A 19,132-nucleotide genomic window follows, 5' to 3' on the forward strand; every position below is an offset into this window, starting at 1 on the left:
ACACAAGTTAATGCAGCTGCATAATATAAAGGAGAAAAAAACTGCTGTTACTGCTTCGTCAAACTATAAACAACTGTTGAGGGGGAAGTCAGTGAATTAGAATATGACATTGTTTGTTACCTTTTCTATGTAGTACCACATGGGAGCGCTGCTGGTGTACGCTGGGGCTTTCCAGCTCAAAACAACATAGGTCCTGTCTGTTTCTGAGGCATTAATTCCTGATGGAACACCTGGAGGCTTTCCTTCAGCTACAAAGAAACAAGACTGAAAACGTTAAAAATATAATACATATTATATGTGGCGTAACAAATACACGAACCAGTCGCTTCCTTGCGTACATCTGTTCAATTGCTTAACATGTATGTATCAACTTCAATTCAAACCCACCTTCAACTTCGTCATGGTAAGACACGATATCCAGTCTTCCTCCAAGCCTTTTGGCTACAGGAAGATAAAGAGATGATCATCATGTGTTTGTGATTGATAGTGACCTTTTTTTGAGATCATTTTAAATACAAATTTGTTGTTTATATAGGAGCTGAACATGTACCGTATCTAATGCTATAAAATAGACTGATTAGTGTGTATTTTACAAGTCTAACCTGCCCCCAAATAAAAGCATGAGATAAGTACAATATGACATAATTTAGTTACATAATGTGTTTTTTATTATGTGCTTTAAATCAGGGCTGATTGTAATTCTACATGAATAACTGTTTAGCAAGAAACAAGAAGACAGTTATAATTTCAAACAACAGTGACTACAATAATGACAACATGACACATGGCAAAACTTCAAAACACTGTATTTTTAAGGTGAGCTTAGACATTTCTCTGTATTAGTGTAGTTAAACCCACCGTGAAGCCTCTCAAACTCAGTGGGGTCCATTGCAGTGATGGGATCAGACATACGAGAAGGTTTGCTGATTCCATGGGAGTTAACAGCTCTGACTCTGAAGTAGAAGGAGTGCCCTTCAAACAGCCCAGACACCGGATATTTGCAGATCTTTATGGGGTGATCGTTACATTGGGTCCAGTTTTCAGTTCCAACCTCACATCTAAGAAGAGAAAAGATGAGAATGTCGCAGAGTTAATGAGATGAATGCAAAGAGAAAGATCTGACAAAATACTGGTATGGCATGGAGTCATTATAAACATGTAACTATTGCAAAGAGTAATATGTGTACAAGTTTATAATGGATGTTTTATGTTTTGTGTATGCTACCATATTATTAAAAAATGCTGATTGGTATATGAGATCAGAACAGTGTACCTGTTGGAGCCTCACTGAAAGCACTTGTGCTGAAATTATCTGTTCATTATGATGCTAGACAAAAAAAAAGACATAAGCAGGAAAAGAGCTTGCTAAGCAAAAAAAATGCAGATTGAAAAAGAATGAAAAGCAGCCAATAGGTAGCAGAGCATGCCCATTCCTGCTCTGTTTAGGTAGGTTAAAATATGAGCGACAGAAGAAATAAACAAAAGCAGCTGTGTATTTTATGTGCAATAAAGAGAACATGGACTGCCCCTCTTCCTTGAGACAAAAAAACAGTAATTTGATACTCAAGTAAGCTCAATAGGATTACTTAAAGTAATTAGTTTGTCTTTATGCTGGCCAGTTTATCTGTTTATGGCGTTTATACCAGTAACTCTTACTTGTCGACAAAGTATCCCAGGATTGGACCCTCTGTAGTTGTATTAGGAGGCTTCCATGACACAATGACATAGTCTCTGTTGGCATCATGGATCTTGATGTCCATAGGAGCACCAGGTGCAGCAGGGACTGGAGGAGGACCATCTAGACAGGAAGTGATGACGTGCATTGTTTTAATAATCACATTATTCATAAGAAATAAGAAGCAATAATAATTAGCATTAGCAGTTAGCAGAATAAGTATTATGTTGACAGCAAAACCGTATCAGTTTCATAAAATCTAAGCTCCAGTTTCCAAACTGGATTTAGAAATACGTTAATCTTATCCAGTCCAACGCTTGGCTCATCTTACCTGCGACTGAGACAAAGGCGCTGTGTTCTGCGGTGCCTCCTTTAGTGACCATGCGCAGGGTATAGAGACCCTCGTCATCTTTGTAGAGATTTGGAAGAGTCAATTTGCTGAATCCTCTACCAGTTTCAATCTTCACCCATTTAGAGTCAAACAGACGAGTGTCTAGGAAAAATGAGACAGGCTCATTGACTCAGCTTCACCGCATAACTCTTATGAACCTCAACTATAAAATGCTAAAATAATGAAACATCAAGTTTGAGTAAATAAAGCCTTTCTGCATACAACAAAAATAAGCTAGAATTTTCTTTTATACCTCAGACACACACGTAGCAAATGAAACGGCTCACAAATTTGGGGTGATATTACTTGAGTCTACTTAACTGCTTTTGGTATAATTAATAGGCAATAAAAATAGTGTCCATAACATTTTCTAATTTTTACCACTGCTGTGCCTCTGGCTGCGTGTCGGCTAGATTGGGTCAGGCAGTCACTGTGGCATTTAGCATATATTACTAGCAATTATAGGGTAATTACTGTATCATAAAGTGCTATTTTATATCAATTACCATCTCTGTACCACTGTGCCTCAGGCTGTAGGTTTGCCAGGTTGGGCTCCAGGGTCATGGTAGCAGAAAGGGTGGCAGATTCACCCTCGGTAGCAAACACTGGTCCAAACATCTCCAAAAAAGTAATGTGGATTTTAGTGTAATGGATCTTTGGAAGCATAGAAGCTGGGGAAAAGAAGAGAGATAACATGAAAGAGATAGTAGAACTGGTGGTAACAGCATGTTGCTTCACACGCTCTTTTGAAAGGAGAATAGAGGAATATTATGTTAACTCATATTAAATGATATAATTGTATTACAGTTGTAATTTATGAGTATTTTAAAATCTAGTGCTGATGTTCTCTGGAGGTAATTACTTTGCCTACCTTCATAAGGCAGCCATGCATATGAACAGGACTCTTCCTCCTGCTTGAATCCTGCACAAAAAAACAACAAAAAACAGTAAACGTTGTGTGTGATTGGCAGCAACGGCCAGCTGAAATAATACAGATGTGCAGTTACAGATTTGCATGATTCATCTAAATATGATTACTTTTTTTATGAATAACATTTATTGTAAAATAACCCTACATGAAATTTGTTGAAATGTTTCTAATTGCACAAGTAACTCCTCATAGTAAACACTCAGCTGTAGGTATAGACACTTTGTGAAGTAGCCTCTAGTCTCAGAAGTGAAACCAAAGTCAGCAAAAGGAGAATCCTGTGGTCTGTGTGTGTGTCTGTGTTGGGTGGGGGGTCTGATTGTATGGAAGTTTATTGGGGAAGTGACACAAATGTTAACCCAAGTTTAAGTTATGCTTTAATTTGCTAGTTTTAAATCCTGTTTTGCACAATCAGGGTTGATTTTGTAACATATGGTCCCATAGTGAATTAGCCTTCCTATTTAGAGAATAGTGGGTTATGATTTGGGGTGTGATTGTATTTCGATTATTGTGCTTAATAGGTTGCTACTGTAAAACCACGTCCATGGTTTCCTAGTTAGACCTAGTTCCTGTCACAGAGTTCCCTTTTTGCTTACAGCAATCAGTCTCATCGTTATTTGCCACAATAATCACAAAAGTGTTATCAACCCAACTTGAAATATCATTACCGAAGGAAGTTGGATATTCTCTGCTTGGAGGCATAGCATATGATCGTGAGGCAGCATCAATTAAATAATTACTGGAATTTGATTTATGGAGTACAAGCGGCGCTTTTGCTCACACATCACTGTGGTTTCTTCTAATTGGTCTGGGCATGTTGCCTGCTCCATATCAAGAGTTTGTGTACACCTTGTCAAGTGTACAGTCCCTGATGTAAGTTAACCTCTCAGTGTCGCAAGTATAGCACTGGTTTCACAAAGTCTTTATTGAGTCGATTGAGGCAAGCTATGGATCGTAGCAACAGAGTGGTAGATCGTGCGAATGGGTGGCAGACTTGGGGTGTTTTGGTACTTTGGCTAACTCAGTTAGCAACACTAAACTATAAACAAATGTTTACGTTCTTGCATCTGGTCTAGAGTTTTGGGGGTTGGCTTGTGTGTGTATGAGAGTCAGCGTGTGCAACCCTGTTGCACGTCCATTGCTTTACACTTAAAGCCTCTGGTTATCAGATTGAATGGCTTACTCTTCACAATAATGGAGGCCTGACTGGAGGCTTGTCCATGGAGGTTTACAGCCATAGCAGTGTACTGAGCTGTATCGTCAGTTGAGCATCTGGAACACAGAATAAACATAAAATGGTTGCATTTTGATCAAAAGATTTCCCAACAGATTGCAACAGATTAAAGAATAAACGAAATGGTGATTGAGCACTGTGTCATACTTAGCATACTTAGCTAAATTCTGGGACTTCATGGCAATCTTATGGATTTTACAGTCATCTGTGAAATTACCGAAACTGCCTAAATAGCAGGTGAGCTACATATTAGAAGATCTGCCCTGACAGGACTAACTGCTCTCTACTGACCCATTGCCACTGTGCATTTTCTCCAACAGCGTATATGAATCCACTTCACCAAATAAGCAATTATTCCCCACATGAATGCTTCATGTTGCCAGGGATAATCAGCAGTGGAGAAGACAGAGCACAGATTGTGTAAAGCTCCATTCACACTTCAATTAACAATGCTTGGTTTACTTATTCAGAGAATGTTTTGGTTTAGACCCACAGCTTTCCTTTTAGGAAACACCATGTGCCAAATCTCACCTGACAAACAAAGCAGTGCTTGCAGAATACTCAGTGCATAGTCCTTTGAGTTGGAAACAAGGTCACAGGGCAGGGGGTTAATTGTATCTTCTGTGTGGGCGGATTTTATAATCTGCCAATATGTTAGAGCTGCAATGCAGTTCATCACAAACACTGTGTCTGCTAAGCTTTCTCTACGTTATATTTACATAGAGGTTACTGGATTTGTTTTCTATAGAGCAGTGTAGCTACAGATCTTTGGCCATTCTGGCAAGTTGCAAAACTTAAGTGGTCTTTTTGTTTCTGCTCATACCGCTCACTTTTCCACAACCGTATGTCACACCTTTAGCATGTGACATGAGACTTTGACCCCTTGACAAATTAATAAACTGATATAGTCATGAAAGAGGATGTTATTAGCATAAATTGCAGAAGTAATGTGGGGGAGAACAGCGAATGTACTCTCATTAAGTCGCAAATAACTTAAGCTATACAGTGTGTAGGTGTAGGACTCGTGAGGTGTCTATACATAACATAACTTCTTGCTGTCTATTTCTAACCCTGCTTAATGCCATGCTAAAGTTTTGCGGTAACTGTTATTTTAATTATTTAGCTATTTTAAAAAGTCATAAGTCATGGTAAGAATGCAGTACTCAAGAGTATGATGTGCTTCATGGGTGTTTTTTCTCCAAGGAGTATTAACTGCTGGCTGTACAGTGTGTAAGTAAGGAAACAGCGGTGGCCTGAAAGATTCCCAGAGTATCACGTACCACTGAGGTCAGCACTTGAACAGCTGAGCTTCCACAGACTGGAGGGAGAGTAGGATAAGCTCCAGTCCCCTGACTTTAACTACACAGCCCGCCCACACCTTCAGGTGACAGACGGTAAACATCTCTGATCTAATTTTGTGCATGGGGCTTGAAAGAATTAAGGAGGAGGAGATTTCCAATGGCTCGCTACATATTCTTAATCCCGATATTTGGGCAGTGAGACCAGTGGCCTTGTAACTCAGTGCACTTCATCTTAAGAAAACACAGAAGCAGACAAGTACAAGCAAACTACAACCCATTTCCAAAAAAGTTGGGATGTCTTATAAAATGTAGATTCAAAAAAGTAACATCAAGGAGAGGGAGAGAGCCGTACAGACATGGACAGAAAGAGACGGGAGTTTTAGATTGTGACCCATTCTTAAAGTTCAAAGTTAAAGGAAAAGCCCTTTGTGAGAAAGATGCACCATAGTGGGAAACGTTTTTCCCACTATTGTGCTGGACTGCTGTATTATTGGATTTTCTTCTCTTTTGGGGTCTTTACCTTACAATATAAAATCCCATGAGATGACTGCTATTAGTAAATTGGTGGCAGATAAATAAAAATATGTTCAAAAACTCTAACCTTTATTGAACTTAATGTACCTTGGGATCTCCAGGGAGTGGATTCCACCTTTGGCTTCAACCAGATATCTTCCAGAAGACAAGTCCAGGATCATTCCATCTTTATACCTAAAATTGAGCAAAACAATAGCTATCTTCATGAAGCATTGAGTAATAAAAGGTATGAATGCAATGATGTATCCACAAGACCACAAAATGGTCTTTTACGTTTATTCTTGGGATTTTATGGAAACCTGTGACCCTGGAAAACTGGCTTCCTTTTCATCTTCTTACCTTGTAGTTTGGCCTCACCACAACAGACAAAAAGCTGGGAATGACACTTCATGAGAGCCAAAACTCTCATGTCTGCATCAGCATTAAGATCAGCGGTAAACATAAAAAAACACAGCTTGATGCCCACAGCATGTGATGTGAACTGAAGATCCAATCAGAAACTGACCCACAAGAATTTTCTGACCTTAACTGTGCTTCCTGCCTTATTTCGGTGCAATTTGAGACGGCAAGAAGCAAATGTCAACATTTATGTCCAAACACTAATTTAAAAAGATCTTTCACGTTGGATAGTAATTAATTATAATTAGACTGTGTTGTTAAATATCTTGCGGACTGTCTCATCTAGCCGAGTGACTGACTCCACAAAGACCAGACTATGAGCACAACTGCGAGTGAGGTGATAATGCAAATCAGTAGAAACTTGTAAATCCTGATCGTCTATTTCCTCAAGGTCGCTATGAGGACAGCCAAGTTACTGGCCATACATGCTGCACATGCAGCAGCATTAAAAGACTGTCAAATACATACATACATAATTTTATTAGGGATTAATAAAGTATTCTGATTCTGAAATCTGCTATTATAGTCTGTACTAAAGCAGACAATGCTATCCCTTAAATAGGCTTACGGGGAATAAGGCGTTAGCCAAATGTCTACAGTCTATATTGAATGAAGACTTCGGTGATTTTACATTTGTTGTTTTCTTAATATGCTGTCCTCAATGTTGATTCATAGCCATCTGCTGCTGGAATGCAAAGTCATGAATAAGCCTAAAATATGCACATGAGAGCACTTATGACAAGGCCTATCAGGAGAGCATTCTCATTTCATACCAGGCACTGAGCTGCAAACCCTGGGCCCATGGCATAGTCACTCCTCCTTAGGCAGATCATAAACTGTGTTACAGGGATTATTCAAACCCTTCCTGAGATGAGGAGGGAGATCCTCAGCATCCATCACAGAGGTCTATTGATGCCTAACTGGCATGTGAACTCCCAGTGACTGTGAAACAGCAATGAAAGAACAACCATGCCCACACATAGAAAATGATGTGTGTGTGTGTGTGTGTCACAAACACAGTGGAGTAACCATTGCTAGCATACTGACTTAAGCGTAATAGTCAAAAATGTAGTGGTTAGTTTGTACTACAATGTAGCAAAATATGAAAAGAAAACTAACAAATAAGAAGTCAGATATCGACAGTGGGAACTTTTAACTTAATCATGGATTTTCAGTGTCAGAAGCTACATCTCCTGGATGCATGGGTGTTTTGTTTTGTTTTTTAAATTACGTAAGTTCATTTTATACAGACCACAGTGACAGTCAGAGTCAACAAATCACGTAGAGACTGACTTACCATTTTACAACAGGCATGGGGAAGCCCTCAACAGTACAGAAGATTTTGACTGGAGTGTTTTCAAACACCATGTGGGATCTGAGTCGGACCAGGAACTTTGGTCCCCTGATCATGGGCTCCTCACGCACATATTTGTCATCCAATTTTGTTCTTACCTAGACAGGCAAACAATAAGACCAGTATATGACAGATCATTTTAAAATCCATTGTACTATAAACCATTAATATTAATAAAATCCACAGGACAGTTAAACAACGAATATAGAAGTCTTGATTAAAACAGTTACAAGATTCTTACCACTTCCTGGATGCGGGTTTTTGTTTTGTGCTCATATCTTTCCTCCATCGCCTCAGAGCTAAAGACAATGACAGCAATAAGTCAGTTTCCAAAAAACCATGATAAACCTGAGCCCTGTAAGCTGATAATTGAGCATCTAATATAAAATAAATAAAGATATCAGTTACTTTGAGATGTGGACCGTCCCTGCCAAAAAACCTCTTACAGTAAGTAGCACTGGCTTCCCAGCTGTAATTTAAAAAATGCCTCATAGTATTTGGTCCATACTGTGGGACATGGTGCATGTTTCTACTCATAAATCAGTACTGACCTACCAAACATACATTGTACTTCCTGAAATATGAGCATAAATATAGTGCTATAATAATACTACAGAATGAAAGGTTTTAGCCTTAACTTATTTTATGCATGCTTCCCAGTTTATGTCCCTGAAACACAGGCAATAATTATGGGAATAATGCAGGACGGGGAAAGACAACTAAACATGACCTTAAACAGGAAGCTATAAACAGGCCATCAACATACACTCATCTGTGAATCTATGACCCCTCTGGCAGTGTGATCACGGCTGTCGGAGTCTTAAGAGTCACACTGTACAGAGGGCAAATTACAGATTATCACCTCACTGCTCGACACCTGCAGTTTTTTTGTGTGTATTTTTTTTTTTAACTTGCCTAGATCTTGATTAATCACACAGCCATTGCACAACTCTCACTTTTAGCAGCTTATTTGCCAAATATATAAGATCCTGGCTAAAGTCTGATGTAATATTATTTGTATATAACATTATGGATACTCCATAGCAGTGTTGTTCATTGCTGTTGTTCAAAAAAACAAAACAAAACCCTTCAGACAAAAAGTAACTCCACAACTGCCACCAGAAGTGCCCTTCAGCCCCTAAAGTCAAGGGGATCTTGAAAGCTGGCAGCAACAAACAACAGTTGGTACGGTGATCTGCCATCTGGGGCAGGAGCAGCAATGCAGCATTTTAAGTCAGGGAGATGAGTCTATCCTTGACCTTGACCGGGAGTGACTCTTAGTATTTGTGTCACACAGAGATTTGCCTTAAAATAGCTAAACATGCAAATTTTGTGGTGCACTTTAAAGGAGATTGGGTAAACATATGAGGAAGGAAAGGGAACATATTCATGCATCTCTTCTGTTTTTAGTGGTATAAATGCACCTGGAATGGCTGTTTTATCTAAAATAATATAATTTTGAGTATAAGTAGGGAATGGAAATCTTTTTAAATAGTTTCAGTAAAGAATGAACAAAGCAACCAGAGTACCTGTTAGTACTCTTTTTTGAGTCACACATACACACAAGCAGACATGAAAACAGAAATGGTAACTAATAATAAGAAAAATCACTAATTTAAGGACAGATTTTACAGTAGCAGCTTTTTTATTCATTTACACTATCAAACCTAATCAAATTTAGGAAACTCACCATAAAGTTAACAAGAAAATTACAATGAAAAATCTTCCTTACTCATAGGAGTTCCTTAATCAAGTATGAAATCTTTTCATAAAGCTTTTACTAACCACCTCAGAGTCTTTATGTTCGTTAGTCCGTCTGTTGCTTGGCTTCATTTGCAGGTTTAGTTGTACAAAACCTTACTACTGTTACACATCTGATATTAGTAATATTATTAGGACAATTTAAGTAACTTAAAACTATAAATAATACAGAGTCTCTTGGTACCTGCTATATTCTTTAACCACATACTGGCTCTGTTTGTGGTGGTATTCATGGTTGTAACTTCCACGTTTGATCCACGCTGACATGATGATGCCGTAGATATTGACCTGTTGGACCAGCACCACACATTACAAGATTGATGCATACAATCACAAAGACAAACACTGAACGATTCTTGAAGAGATGCTTGAAATTTTGAAAATAGTCATTTCCAATTACATTTCAGCATGATGTTTTTATTTACTCGACCCTAAAAGGAAAAAAAAAACACTCCTAAACTTTGGAAACTTGAAGTCTGCATTATTCCCCCGACATCCAAATTCATAAACATAGCTAACTGTCGGCTCCAGGACTGACAAGATGACACTATATTGATGGAACACACGGGCACAAATGTAAACAAAGGGCATGGACAAGTATGGATAAGAATAGCAACTGAAGCACAGCTGCAGCCAAGAGTGTGGTACCAGTTTGATAGCAGTAATGGCTTGTGTGTTTAACAATTGCCAATAAATATAATTTGAATAAATTAGACAAAAAGGAAGCCAGTTACTGTAACGTGACTAAGACAGCACGGCATTAATCCATTATTGATGATAGGGACGTAAAAACTGACACTAAAAACACAGAAAAAGAAAATGTTGCCATACAAACGTATCACTGACAGTTCAGCATCCTTAAATGTGTCATCAACTATGTGCATGCTGCTTACGGCTGTCTGGCTCCAGCTTATTTAAAACGTTCATTATTAAGAACATTTCAGGAAATGTCTCGTGTATAATCTGAAGTCCTTTTCATTTGTTGTGTGTTTCATATAAACAGAGTAGATGTGGACTTCAAGGCAAGAGAATACAGTAGCTTTGTCTTACATCATCCACACACACAGGGGAGTATAACTGCCTTGCATCACCTCATAGTCCTCAGGGACCAGAAATAAGGTCAGATGAAACGTGAAGCGATACTGCGGCCCAGCCTCCCTCCCTGAAGGCAACTGAGACGTGCTGCACCGGCAAAAACATTTCTACTTCCATGTCTTTGAAACACACTGCTAAGATTCAGTGTCACTGTATGCATCACTTCTATTGGCCCAAGGCAATCCTCCAAGCAGAAAGTCAGCCACAGTAAAAGAACAAAACAAAACCCTTGCCTCCAACCTCTATCCCCAGACTGCAAAAATAATCGTTCTCATTTGAATAATGAAGCACGATATTTTATTTATGTCCATCACTCGTATTTTGCCCTTTTACAGTCATTATATTTTCCCTGAAATGGGTAACCACAGTCTTACTGTAACTGTCTGACTATTTGGTATTAGCAAACATACTGTGGGTGTTACCTCACGTAACACCCAAACATCTCTATTGTAGCTGTAAAACTTTATAGATCTCAGTCAGAACAATGCAAGCCTTTGAATTTCTCCAGTCTGACCATAAACACTTCTACCTAGATGCAAAACTAGTGGTAGCAACAATACAGTAGCTAAACATTGGCTCAAGCGCTTGTACATTTTCTAACTTGAGGCATAATCTTTGTTAGCAGATAAATGAGCTCAAGTATACATGAAACCAACACATTTAAAGTCCAAGCGTTGCACACCGACAGACAGCCCTCTGTTGCTCACTCATTTACTCCAAATGAATCACCACATATCGCGAATGCAGTAATTAATATTCATAATAAAATGAAATTAATATATAGTATCACTCATCACATTGAGTATCATTAATAGCTCTGACTAAGGAGCAAGAAACATCTCTTGGCTGTGCCTCGGTCTGTTCTCTCTATGCCATCCCACTGATCCCACCAGCTATACTTGGATTTGAAACAAAGCTGCAGATCCAGAGGAGAGAGGAGCATAAAACTGAATTTAAAATTGATTTTCTTACCCCTTGAGATTCCCTTTGCAGCGACTTCGGCTGTCAAGCTGAATCCACAGGGAGTCAGCCTAAACCAAGTACAGGGCCAACAAAACCACCACCCGTCTTCAACTGTTCCCCACCTGCTTCTCCGTGAGGCCTTAAAAGGAGACAGAGCTGCCTATATATAACCAGTATCCTTCAAGACTCATAATTACTGGAACCAGTAAACTATTTGAATAATAGAGTTTATTCATTACACTTTGTAATGGAAGCCAACCGATTTGTTTTTGGTATTCCAAATTAATGGTGCATGCTTAATAATGAGTTATTTAAGTATACGAGAGCACACAGACAATGCAGAGAATCTGACAACAGTGATGCTATGTTTTGGGAGGGGGGGCAATACCACACTTTCACCAGCAGCACTTTTAGCCCCACAGACTAGACAGCAGTATGGAGAGCTTTCAAGTAGCACTTAACTAATGAGTTTTACCATGCCACAATAACATGTTAATGAATAATAAAATGTGTCACTGTATGCATCATTATAGAGCTTTTAAAACATGCACACTCAAACTGAGGAAAACAGATTTAAATTCTGTATTACAATGGCTGGATACGGTGGATCATGAGTTTATAGCTACATTTAAATCTAGCTGCATATTAGTTAATACTAGACCCTCTCTAAGGTCTTTCACCATTCTGTGCTGAGAAATGTCTTAAGACACTGTGCCACATGCTGAACTTTGGCCAGGGTCTATTTATAAAAATAGCTACAGTTACAGCTTGACTATTCCTGACACAGTGGAGGAGCTTTGAAACACATTTCACATCTGAGACAAAATCACATGAGAGGACAACATAAGTCACATTTGGAAAAAGGGAAGACGGAGAGAGGGAGGCATGGCTGTGGTTTCACGTGGTGCTGATGACATAGACAGGAGAATGAATACGCCAAACAAAAGATGAGAGTACAAGAAAAGCTGATTTAGACAAACACCTAGTCAGTTTAAAATTGATGTGACTGGGGATTAATGCTTTCCGGAGAGATGCTGTTTTTAACAAGTTCTATTTGCAGGGGTCAAATTTTTCTATCAATCAGCAGCTCCTGAAATGAAGAAAAACTGACCTGTGCAACAAACAAATTTCATAATCCTTAATTTTAAACTCTTCATGAAAAAGATGAATTCCCAAAGACCAGTCCTTGCTTTTTTCAATATTATTACATATCACCATGTCAAGCAGACAGTCAATAATACCCTTTATCCTGACCTCTAATCTCTAAAGCCATGGTTCAGTATAAATAATAATAATAACTGTTTAAATATTCTGTGACTCATCTAGTTAAGTAGAATGGCTTAAGTATAGTCTAGAAATTACAGAAAAAAAGTGTGCGTGTCTGTGTCTATCTGTGTGGTGGTGCTGGGGGTAAAAACAAAACCATAAGCTTTTGTGGTAGGAAAAGAGCCCCCTGTTGGTTGTTTAGTACTGTACTCTCCCTGATCATTTTGCTACATCATGGTTAACACTGAGGCTGAAAAACAGATTTTGAAAGCTAAAAACAGACAGTGCAGACATATGGAGTCTAATCAGGCTCTGTTTATGATGGAAAACACTTTTTAACAGCCAGCCTGAAAAGACAAGAGTGAAATAAATTAGAAATGTTCCTTCCATACCTTTAGTTTGACACACTGGCCAATAATGGGGCCTCATATTTATTATGGCTGGCCCATTCATTTAGATGCTAAGTGAAAAGTAACAGGAGAAGCGTACTGTATACAGTACATTTAACCTACTTTATGTTGAAGACAGTTTTGCCAATACTGACCAATTTCTGTTGAAAACATGCATGAATTGGTGCTGACAGAGTAAATCAGCTTTCTCGCGTGTTCACTCTGGGCTTTTTAATCCGCAGACTAGCTGTCACACGCTTCCGTTTTCGTGTTCTGCATAGCTGGTGCCAACTTGTCAAAAAATCCCAAGCAGATGTCAATGTACAAAGTCGCAAATGACATGTGAAGTAAACTCCCCGGTTTTTTTCTAAGCCTAGCATAAGCACGCATATTCAATCCACCAGGCTGTCGAGAAATATGTTTTAAAGAAAATAAAATGACTCAGATTGAATAATTCATTTTTGTGTTCTTGTTTTGATTTTTGTCTCAATAATATCCGTAAAACGTGTCTGTACAAACTCAAAATATGCCTATATTTCTTTTTCTTTCTTTCTGTTTTGTCTTCGCTTTAGCTCAGTGTCTGAATGATCAACCTCATGGTTAACACTGAGGCAGAAAAAGTTGTAATGCTAATGACTGTGCAATACTTTAGTACAGTGATTCTAATATGACGACGATATATTCAACATATTTTTGACTGGAGGATAGGGACGTCTGTACACTGTTGAATCAACGCACCACATTTGAAAATATCACCGGCAGACTCCGGAGAATAAATGAAGCCACCGGTTCTGCTGCGTGATGACGCATGAGCGGAGCATCGCTTCTGATTGGCTAAGTGAACAGGTAGGTAGTGACGCGATGTGGAACATAAACAACAAACAATGGGCTGTCGGTTATAGATCGTGTGAAGTACTTTAACCGACAGAAGCTATTTGTTCGGGAAACTGTTTCACATTTGAGAACTATTGCGAGTTTCGGCTGTGACGTATTTGACGCAAGGTGAGAGATTTTAAAAATATGTTATGTGTGTGTAATACGATCTTTTTGCTGACATAAAAGAGTCGGGCGTTTCACGCTAAATGATTGTTTTTAAACGTCGATAGCTAGGATTATAGTTTTTGCAAATGCATCTACTGTAGCTAATTTTGGTTAATGTGAACTAGTACCGTAAACAATCTAATCACACCGAGTAAAAGGGTCGTTAAAAGTTCTCTGTCGCCATTTCTTTATTTCCTTAACAACAGCGGTGACTCCAGACGATTTTACATTGGGCTTCCAAATGTTTTGTTTGGTCTGAGGGCAAGGTTGTTCCCTTAATCAGAATAGTTTCACATATAGGTAAACTGAGTCAATAAAAGACCCACAAGTGTGTGTGTGTGTGTGTGTGTGTGTGTGTGTGTGTGTGTGTGTGTGTGTGTATATAATTTGTTTAACAATATTTGTGTTGATAGACATTTCTCTCGACTGTATTTTTCATACCAGGAACAACAAACAGATATTAAAGTAGCTGTCCAAACAGGCCCAGTTAATACGTTTGTGAAACTTTGAAGTTATTTAAACAGCATTTTATATCTGTTTGAAGAGCGACAGAAAAACTGCCGGGATAATATTTTTGTCTTATTTTGTGCTTTTTGATTGTTTGTGTGTGTCAGTTACATATTTTCATCAGAATCCACAAAGCTGCGTGCTTACTGATTCCACACTGTATATGTAAAATGTAATGTAGATGTTTAGTTTTACATATAAGCTGCCATTTATTGACTAACCTGCTATTTTATTTTAGGACAACCATGAGGCTCTGCTACCCCTTATTGATATGCCTGGTCCTAACCATGTCCTCATCTTTCATAATTTCATCCAAGTAAGTACAGACAAACACTTAGGAGGTGGTTCATTAGAACGTATAGATTTATGTAACCATAGACTGAATTTGTTTTCCTGGTTTTTGTTTTTTAAGAAATCTTTCTATATTTCAGACACATGTGGACCAAAATGATCCTCACCCATCACTGGCCAACCACTTTCTGTTCGGTGAGTTTGTATAATTAATGAAATCATTGCCCTTTAGTTATCGTAGTTGTTTCCAAACCAGTTCCTGTCTTCCAAGTGAAGCAACCTTATATAAAAAGGAAAAAGTGCACTCATGACAGCCACACCCAGATTGAACTCTGCTGACTGACTTTTTTTTTAATTTAAAGTGTCATTATTTAATGCCAAGTGCCTCATATTTCACTTGTTCCATTCTTAGTTTTTGGTTCCTTTCCAAAACATTTGAAGTATGCTGGGTTTGATTCAAGCTTATCAAAGTAGTTTCAAGGTCAGTATTATGAAAACACAGGGTTAGTATCACTTCTTACCTGGGTAACACTATGTATCTAACATGATACAGAACGTGTTCTAGTTTTTCAGTAGCAGCAGTTATTATTATTATTATTATTATTATTATTATTAATTTATTTATTTATTTATTTTGAGGGGACAGGGGTCATAGTAATGATGCAGAAGTTTAAAAAATTCAAAGAATTAATACTATACTACTCCACAGCTCATTTTTTGAATTAGACATTGTAATTGTAATCCTGCTGATTGGTGAGCTGTGTTATACTCAGTCTGCATTGTCTTTAACCTCATCATACATTTCTATTAGTTTTACTCTCCTTTGTAGACTCAGCCTGTCCGTGTTTGTGATCGTGATTGGTGCCAATGCCACCCCGTTCATGCACTTGTAAATAAGCTGACCCAGGTTTTACAGTCTATCAAGTTAATGGCCACCTTCATGTGATCGCAGCCTGAGTATTAAGATAAGATAATATAACTCTTTATTGTCATTGCACAGTCATACATAGTACAGTAGTACAATGAAATTGGAAAACTGTCCTACGTCGGCACTACATATAACACAACACGACACAATATGACACATCACAACGCAACAAACAACACAACACAGTATATTAACTTAGTATAAAAAAGAAGAAGAATTGTATGTGTATTGCACACTGTTATTATTGCACATTAATTATTATTGCACCTTGTTATAAATATAAATATTATTATTGTTATTGTTTTAAACATTGTTACCTCCCCCCTAAAAAAGTCCAGGGAGGTAGCCAGTCAGGTCAGCTATTTACATTGATCAGGGCTATTGCCCTGTTGTAAAAGCTGTCCTTGAGTCTATTTGTTCGGGACCTCAGCAGCCTGAACCTCCTGCCAGACGGCAGCAGCTTAAACACCTGGTGTCCTGGGTGTGTGCAGTCCCGTAGGATGCTGCGTGCCCTCTTGAGACAGCGAGTGCTGTACAGGTCCTTCAGGGAGGGAAGAGGATATCCAATGATTTTTTGGGCCATGTTGATGACCCTCTGGAGTGCCTTTCTGTGTGCTGTGGTGCAGCTGGAGAACCACACACCGATGCAACATGTCAGCACACTTTCAATGGAGCAGTGGTAGAAGACGGTCAGCAGCTCCTTCTTCAGGTCCATTTTTCTGAGGATTCTCAGAAAGGGGAGACACTGTTGGGCCTTCTTTAAGACCGCAGAGGTGTTAGAGCTCCATTGGAGGTCTGTCTATGTGCACACCCAGGAACTTGAAACTGGAGACCCTTTCCACGCACTCCCCGTTGATGCTGACAGGCTGCAGCTCGGACTTCCTCCTTCTGAAATCAACTACCAGTTCTTTTGTCTTGGTGGTATTGAGGTCCAGGTTGTTATCTACACACCAATCTGTCAGCCTCTGAACTTCAGCTCTGTACGCCGTCTCATCTCCCCCTGAGATGAGCCCCACCACGGTGGTATCATCTGCAAACTTGATGACTGTGTTGTCTGGGTGGGAACTAACACAGTCATGTGTGTACAGAGTGTACAGTAGGGGACTCAGTACACAGCCTTGTGGAGAGCCGGTGTTGAGGCTGAGGGCTGAGGAAAGATGAGGCCCCACTCTAACTCTCTGTACACGGTCTGAGAGGAAGTCTCTGATCCAGCGGCAGGTGGTAGAAGGAAGTCCAATTTCCAGCAGTTTAACTATTAGTCTGTCCGGGAGTATCGTATTGAAAGCAGAGCTAAAGTCAACAAAGAGCAGCCTGGCGTAACGGCCCTGCACTTCCAGGTGAGAGATGGTGGTGAGGAGCGTTGTAGCAATGGCATCTTCAGTTGATCTGTTAGCTCTGTATGCAAACTGGAGCGGGTCGAGTGTGGGTGGCAAGCAGGACATGATGTGACGTCGGACCAGTTTCTCGAAGCACTTCATTATAACAGGTGTTAGAGCAACTGGTCGGTAGTCGTTGAGGCTGCTAATGTTAGTACGCTTTGGCAGTGGGACAATTGTGGCTGACTTTAGGCACGGCGGGATGCAGGACTGGGACAGTGAAGTGTTGAAGATCTTAGTGAAGACCCCAGCCAGCTGGTCTGCACACTCTTTTAGGACCTTTGCGGTTACCCCATCTGGTCCGGCGGCCTTCCTGGGGTTCACTGCCCTCATATTCCTGCACTATGAGGCTTGGGCTGCTGCTGCTGTCCGATGTTTTTGCTGCTGCTGCCTCTGGTCCCTTCACCTCAAAGCGTGCGAAGAAGTGGAGTGTTAGTGTTAGGGGAAGTGAAACCAGATAACAGAAAGTTATCCTGGGTATGTTGACTTCCTTTAGGACAGACCTCAGAACAGTTCTCATATCCCACTGCATCTCTATTGTCAAGCTTTGAACTGAGTCTCCAAAAGGCAGATTTTGTTCATTTCAAGTCATTCTTTAGTAGATTTATGTGTGATTTATGAGGTAGATGTAGCTTTTATGGAAAAGTGCACCATGTACTAGGGTACAGTTGCATTCAAAAATTGTAAATTTGTGCATAAATACTGACCTGAAACAGTCCTAAGAGTTCATATCTATCTGGAAATAAATACGAGGATAGTGAATTCCTGATAGCTCTGTAATTTGTCTTAAGCTATTTGCAGTTAATTTGAAGCTTTTTTTTTATGCAATCCTGTTAAGTATTCACAACATCTGAGTCTTTGGCATTTGTTTGTATATTTATTTATTTATTTGGTCGTAGGAGCTTCAAAACGTGCTTAATTATTATCATGCAAAGTGAACAAACTGAGCTTGCAGTTCTCAAATATCATGTGATATCTTTGCGAGCTATTTGGTCGGACGTGTTGAGATTCTCCTTTGTCGAAGTAAGAGTTTCATTGTGATCACAAGTACGCAGTTACCACAACTGACGACACAAAATGAACATCCCCTTTTTGTGGTTTTTGAAAGCACTTTTCCTGGTAATTATTCTGTCTTGTGAACTTCTCTGACTGAGCATGTCTGTGGGTGTTATATAAGGGTTTATGGCACATACACGACTGTGTCAGAAGGGCATGTCTGATTTGGTAACATCGATGACCCTCGATTAGTTGTACTGTTATTTAGGCATTTTGCTCAGGATGTCAGTTTGCCCTAGACGCGTTTCTGGCTGCTCTCGTTTATGTACACTGAAGATGGAAGCAATAAAAATCCACCACTACAAAGAAAAATACAGCGCAACAACACAACAAACTGCAGGCCCCAAATGACCTTAAAAAAACAACAAAACAAATCAACTTCTCAACTTATCACACACACTGTAGCTTTAAAGGGGTTCCTCATTTCATCAGTCATCAAAGTTCCTGACTGTGTATATACGTTGAATACGTGGTTTCAGTTTCCGATGTGGAATGATTATTAGAGTTGTCTAAATAAATGTTTATATATTTTAGATGGAGCACTGTCAAAGCAACATTAGCCAGTGGACACTACATGGATTCTGGTAAGTGTGTGTGTGTGTGTGTGTGTGTGTGTGTGTGTGTGTGTGTGTGTGTGTGTGTG

At 39.3% G+C, this 19,132-nt stretch overlaps 2 protein-coding genes across 2 annotated transcripts in view; one reads left to right on the forward strand and one right to left on the reverse strand.

Moving 5' to 3' along the window:
• myom2b (myomesin 2b) overlaps positions 1-11,767 on the reverse strand; it is a 35,435-nt gene extending 23,668 nt beyond the window's left edge. Inside the window, exons 1-13 of the mRNA XM_013914012.1 lie at positions 11,645-11,767; positions 9,762-9,865; positions 8,058-8,115; positions 7,760-7,914; positions 6,151-6,237; positions 4,178-4,266; positions 2,938-2,988; positions 2,573-2,737; positions 2,007-2,168; positions 1,657-1,798; positions 859-1,058; positions 388-441; positions 121-248 (exon numbers count right to left, since the gene is read on the reverse strand). Of these exons, the coding sequence (XP_013769466.1) occupies positions 121-248; positions 388-441; positions 859-1,058; positions 1,657-1,798; positions 2,007-2,168; positions 2,573-2,737; positions 2,938-2,988; positions 4,178-4,266; positions 6,151-6,237; positions 7,760-7,914; positions 8,058-8,115; positions 9,762-9,844 (1,374 nt within the window). The 5' untranslated portion in view covers positions 9,845-9,865; positions 11,645-11,767. The remainder of the gene's footprint in view (positions 1-120; positions 249-387; positions 442-858; positions 1,059-1,656; positions 1,799-2,006; positions 2,169-2,572; positions 2,738-2,937; positions 2,989-4,177; positions 4,267-6,150; positions 6,238-7,759; positions 7,915-8,057; positions 8,116-9,761; positions 9,866-11,644) is intronic.
• Positions 11,768-14,135: 2,368 nt separating this feature from the next.
• The window catches only part of rnaset2 (ribonuclease T2), a 7,370-nt gene continuing 2,373 nt past the window's right edge, over positions 14,136-19,132 (forward strand). The window contains exons 1-4 of the mRNA XM_013914013.1: positions 14,136-14,292; positions 15,077-15,154; positions 15,270-15,324; positions 19,024-19,073. Coding sequence (XP_013769467.1) covers positions 15,084-15,154; positions 15,270-15,324; positions 19,024-19,073 — 176 coding nt within the window. The 5' untranslated portion in view covers positions 14,136-14,292; positions 15,077-15,083. The remainder of the gene's footprint in view (positions 14,293-15,076; positions 15,155-15,269; positions 15,325-19,023; positions 19,074-19,132) is intronic.

Source organism: Pundamilia nyererei, unplaced genomic scaffold, assembly GCF_000239375.1.
Source record: "Pundamilia nyererei isolate P.nyererei 1_Seehausen unplaced genomic scaffold, PunNye1.0 scaffold00166, whole genome shotgun sequence".
NCBI classification, from domain to species: domain Eukaryota; kingdom Metazoa; phylum Chordata; class Actinopteri; order Cichliformes; family Cichlidae; genus Pundamilia; species Pundamilia nyererei.